At 41.0% G+C, this 6000-nt stretch overlaps 1 protein-coding gene across 1 annotated transcript in view; it reads left to right on the plus strand.

Annotated features, from left to right (window-relative positions):
- eif2ak4 (eukaryotic translation initiation factor 2 alpha kinase 4) overlaps positions 1 to 3740 on the plus strand; it is a 52714-nt gene extending 48974 nt beyond the window's left edge. Inside the window, exon 39 of the mRNA XM_083792687.1 lies at positions 3014 to 3740. Coding sequence (XP_083648813.1) covers positions 3014 to 3071 — 58 coding nt within the window. The 3' untranslated portion in view covers positions 3072 to 3740. The remainder of the gene's footprint in view (positions 1 to 3013) is intronic.
- Positions 3741 to 6000: the final 2260 nt, after the last annotated feature.

Below are 6000 nucleotides of genomic sequence, written 5' to 3' on the forward strand. Positions count from 1 at the left end.
CGAAAACGTGCTGCGTGATGACGTGTAGAGATACACATCGATAAAAGCCAATAAAAATGAAGCTCACCCGTTTAATTCCCCATATCTGCGCAATCGTCCAACACAGCTGCTACTGATTGAAGAAATCCTCAGTTTTTATTCCCATTCAAGATAACATCCAGACAGTGTATTACTCGGTTTCCACTTAATCATCACGCTAAAATATGTATCTGAAAACATTATAGGGTAGAAATAAGCCACATAACAGTAAACTGGTTGTGCTGGCTGACCATATGATTTATAAACAAACACACACCACACTGTTGCGCATAGCATAGCTACCGTCCCTAGCTACCGTCCCATCGCCTGAAGGGATGCGACACTCTGATTGGTTCAGAAACTTCAGACCGGTGTTTCATGTTGAAACACCATTTTCATGTTGTTCACCATTTCCGTTTCACTACACCTTTAACCCTAAACCTAACCTCTGTAAAACTATGCCTGCCCGGGAGCCAATCAGACGGGTCTATCCTAGAGCTGTGGTGGGTTTCATAATCACGCGTCGAGCGAACGTCACGGAGGCAACGCCAACAGTTGAAACATTTAAGTAAAAGTATCAATACTGCAACTCTGTTAAAAGTAAAAGTCCGGAATTCAAAATGTACTTGATCAAAAGTACAATATTTGTCTCTGAGATGCAGTGGAGTGGAAGTAAATACTCAAAATACCTCTAAACTGTACTTAAGTACAGTACTTAAGATAATTTACTTGGTTTCTTTCCACCACTGGCCGGGTTAGGGTTAGTATCATAAACCCCAATGCGTCCCGAGGGGCCCACAATCACCAGCGTCCCCCCCGGCGTCCCCCCCCCCAACACCCCTCTCAGCCAAACTACCTTTCAAGTTGGAGCTTCAAAACAGGCTCATAACTTGCCCGCCCGCTGCTAGCTTGCCATCACCCCTCCTCCCGGTTAAAAAAAACGGAAAGTGGCAATAATTCAGGTGATAATGGACGCAAGTAGACCAATTAGAGTGCCCTTGTTTATGTGGGGTAATGGGCTCTATGCATAGTATCGGTTTGCACACACAATAACTCTTGTTACTTCCGGGTTGTTTCCTATTTCCTTCACAGATGACACTAATTAAGGCTCTGTTCCATTTAGTGTGCAGTGGTTCTCAAACTTTCCCCATAGGACCCCATAACTCTGAGAGCGTACAAATGGAACCAAATATTTGGTTCAATTCTGTACACTCAAGTTACACACCCGTACAGGGCCATTTGGAACCCAGTCAGGGACACTTTGAGACCCACTTGTGTAGCAGAGTGTTTCCAGTGAGCCAACATGCACAATTGCATGACCCTGACTCTGTTTGACCAGAATAGATAGGTATGCGCATGCATAAAGTCAATGGCAAATCGAGTGGCAAAGTGAGTTTAACGTTGTTTAACATTGTTTAATACAATCAGATAAGACTTTTCTGTTTGGATGTACGGGCTGGGCTGTCAAGGCCAGAAACAGAAAGTAGTTTTTTGCCACTCAGTAGGTGTTCCTGCATAACGTCCGGGTATGATGATGATGTCACGCGCATACCCTCTATAGAACAGAGCCTTCGTTAGTATCATCGGTAACACCTGTGAAGGAAGTATTGAAGGGGCCCAAGTTCATTCTGTGTGCATAGAGCCCATTGGCCGTTCAAAACGCAAGGCCCTGTGATTATAGGTGGAAATTGATTCAAGATGATGTATTATTATTATTGATTCAAATTATCTATTGGTCAAGAGTGGCTGAATTTATCTTGTTAGATCTCATAGCAGGGTCCATCCAGAACTGTTTTGTAATGATGAGTGAGCAGGTACAGTAGGGGTTCTGTTTTGAGTGACACACTTTTTGCTGATGGGGCATAGCAGTGGGTGTGTTTATCTGGTTCCCCTGCAAAATTGTCCATACATTTTTCCCATAGAGATTCACAAAACATGTCCCATAGAGATTTACAAAGATATTAACATCAAATATTTTAAGCCTGAAATCAGGCCATCCAGGATCCTGGTGAGTCATGACCATCAGACCTTTGATACTGTGAAAAAAAATATTAAATGTAGTATATCATATAATTAAGTATTCAATATATACATTAAAAAAAGTATGTATTATGTATTTTCTTCTTCACAGAAACAAAGGTTTTATGGTCATGATGATTCACCAGGATCTAGGATGGCTTGATTCTAGGCTTAAAATTGATATAAATACTTCTAAATCTCAATGGGAAAAGCACGCCCACTGCTATGCCCTATCATCACACCTGTGACCTTGGAGGTAGCATCCTGTTGGATGAATGGGTTCTACAGTATGTAACAAGGAAGAGGAAGAGCTCCGAGACTTACTTTATTTTAAGGCCTTAAAATAAATGAATTATCGGAGCTCTACAAACTGGTGTCCTTCCTCTTCCTTGTTGTTGATGGTCCTTGATGCCTGACATCCAGCACCTGGCCTGAATATAGGCATTGAGATGTGCCCACAATCTTCTCTGTGAACTTCTACAGTATGTACACACTTGGGCCACTTCCCGACTTCCTTCACAGGTGTTACTGTTACCGATGACACCAATGAAGGCTCTGTTCCATTCTGGTCAAACAGGGTTAGGGTGCTGCTGCGCGTGTGCTTTGGCTCACTGGAAACACTCTGCTACACCAGTGGGTCTCAAAGTTCCAAGCCCATACGGGTGTGTAACTCTGAGAGTGTACAAATGGAACAAAATGAACCCTTAAGGATGCATTTGGTTCCATTTGTACATTCTCACAGTTGGTTCCATTTGTACATTCTCACAGTTGTGTGCATAGAGCACTTTTTCACAAATGAATCAGAATGAAGTCATGATGACTAAAACCATGACTAAATATATACAGACAATTTCTTCAGTAAATAAAAACTAGATGAAAATGTTATGGAGAACTAAGAAGTAAATGTACTGTACTTTCAATGTTACTTTCCACTACTGAAAACGGGGTGACTAACAGACTTCTGTGTAATTCTCAGGGTGAACGTGGTGTTCTTGTACAGTTACAAGGACGACTACTACAAGATTCTCATCTGAGACAAGCCGGACGGACGGACGGACCCGACCGTCTGACCAGCACACAGTCCAGTAGTTCTCCAGACTCCACAACACCACGTCTCTTTGGCAGCACTTTTTCGACACCAAGAGAAATGGTATATACACTTGAACAATATCAGATTCCTCCTAATTTATTTTTTACTCCAAAGACAAAATAATACTTTTTTTTTGTTTCGCCCGTGTTGAATGGCATGATCTTACATTGAGCCGCTTCTAAACTAATCTCCCCGGTGTTTGGTGTTCCTCCTCATACCAAGTTAGGATTGCTCGGTTTTACTGGACTTTTACTGCCTTAATATAACCGTTGGCTTCGAAAGGAGAAAGGGCTTTCTACCGAAAAGCACGTGTCGTTACGACACAATTTTTTTATGTGACGGGATGGGATATCTGAAATAAATTGCTATTTTTTTCCTTGCTCGAGCTGTGGTTTTTCCCCTTGCGTGTGTGCGTGCGTGTGCGGTGCGTGTGTGGTGCGTGTGCGTGTTGTGTGTGAAAACAATACATGCATTCATTAAACAGCACTGGCCTTTGGACCAGTGCTGATCCCCCTGACGTTCAGCAAAGCTTGATATCATCCCTATTACTGTAAAATACACACCCGTGTGACCCCAATTATTGATTAGTCCAGACCGATGATGTAAATACATACTGAGCAGACTAAATTAAATGTTATTACTTTTTACTGGGAGTCTCTCTACATGGAGCAGAGCTCGCAGTGAGATGTCTGCCTCTCAACCAGTAGTAGGGCCTGGGAAAACCAAAACGGGTCCATGTGGTTTACTTTATTGATCTTTCCAGAGGGACTTCCGCACCTTGAAGTTTTATTGGTTGAGCGCGCGCGGTTGACGAACAAGTTGAAACAATGGCACGACCTGCGTCGAGGATTATAGCCAGGGTTTTCCGGGTCTGGACTGCAAAAGCTCAGCGTTTTAACGTCATTTTTATGGGTTCCACTCACTGGAATGAGAGGTCTGTGTAATAATCCACTCACTCCAGATCGGGAGAGCAAATCTTTCAAAAGGAACACCTCACCACCACCTCTCCCGCAAAGACATCTGCTTGTTAACCCATTTTGGGCGCAAACCCCTTTTGGTGTTGGCATTATGTTATGCTTTAGCTATTGAAAAATAGCAGATCTACAAGCTCGTAGCGCGCTATGAGCTTGTAGATGTGCTATTTTTTTTTAAATCGAAGAACGACTGACATAGAAACATAGCTTTTTCCGAAAACTGTCAGGATGTAGAAGACATTTTTAGGTCAAAATGGGTTAAAACACCGATACAGGAACAGCCCCGGCGAAGGGGACAGAACAACGATAAGCCTTAACGAGAACACGAGAACATTGATTCCCATCAGCAGCGCGAGATGTTGTGTGTCCTCGGGGTCTGCCCTGGTGTGTGCAGCCTCAGAACCACAGATAGCATCTCCAGTGATATGTGGTAGAGAGACGCTCAGCTACCGATGACGCGCCCAATCTCAAGTGATTATCTCTCTCTAGACCATTAACACTGGGGAAAGCATCTGTGACATTTTAGATTTAAACCACTTTAACCTTTGTTTAATACTAATCTTTGAATTTATTTTTATAGCGACTATGTTCAACTCAAATCTTTGCTTCTTGGGCTCCCTGGAACAAAATACTTTGAGATGGTGGTCAGTGGCTAAATTCGTCGCTGTCTGGCATAAACCAGCTAACTCCATTTTTCAGGTTTTTGATACCCCCCCATCCCAATTGTGATCCCATTGCACATGACCACACCAAGGATTCTATTGAAGTGCTGTCACCTCATAAATGCATGACAAACTGGAAGAAAGAAAATACAAATTGAACATCTTTTCTTCTGGGGGTCCCTGGAACAAAATATTTTGAGATTTGATTGCCTTGACATGAAGAAGTTTAAGAAAACTGTGTTAAACAGACATAGACATCAGCCCCATGTCTTAAGGGAAATTTCACTTTCAAAAAACCTTTTGGCCATTTTTATTGTCTACTCAGACTTATGTGAACACCCCAGACAGTTGTTTAAGTTACTTGATTCAATAATTAGACATTTGATATTCATTTTCACTGAAAAAACATTCCCCCCTCACGTATTAGGAGGGCAGTATCAGTCACCAGAAAAAAGGACAGGTATTTTTCGATGAATCTATCATGGTTAAAATGGAGTTTGAAGGTATAATGGGTTTGTATAAGAAGGGTGCGTGGCAGTAAAATGAATCTAATTACTGCTACTTAAAAACCGTCTGGGGTGTTCACATAAGCCTGAGTAGACGATAAAATGACAAAGTTATTTTGAAAGTGAAATATCCCTTTAGATGGGTTAAAGGTAGGGGTGTAACAATATAGTAACTGCATCGAAAAATCGATTGTAATTTCAAGAATTAGACTATGTATCGTATCGAATCATTTTGCCATGCAATTAATCGATTGTATCAATCAATATTTCATTTTTGTGCATGGTATTTATCAATTTTTTAAAGAAAAATTAAAAAGGTTTAATTACTTATTTTAAATAGTTACTGTATCGCCATAATGAACCAATATCATCGATGTATCGTATCGTCAACCATGTATCGTGATACGTATCGTATCGCTGTTAAAATGTATCGTTACACCCCTAGTTAAAGGGATTTGACCCATTAAAGTGGCTCCAGTTTGGTTCACACATTTTATTTTTCAAAATAAGTGTAAATGTTACAGTTCATCATCTAGGAAACATATTTACAAGGTTTTGCGACACTGAAATAAATAAGCTTGTATATAGAATAAAGCAGATAGAAATGGTAAATGGTTTACACAGTATCTAAAATGTACAGCGGCTTTGGCTATCGAGGTTCATTTCTGCCAAAACAAAAAAACAAAAAACATCTCAAACTATAGTTTTTTTTTAGTATTAATAAATAAAGC

Source organism: Protomyctophum parallelum (genome assembly GCF_964188405.1).
Source record: "Protomyctophum parallelum genome assembly, chromosome: 20".
NCBI classification, from domain to species: domain Eukaryota; kingdom Metazoa; phylum Chordata; class Actinopteri; order Myctophiformes; family Myctophidae; genus Protomyctophum; species Protomyctophum parallelum.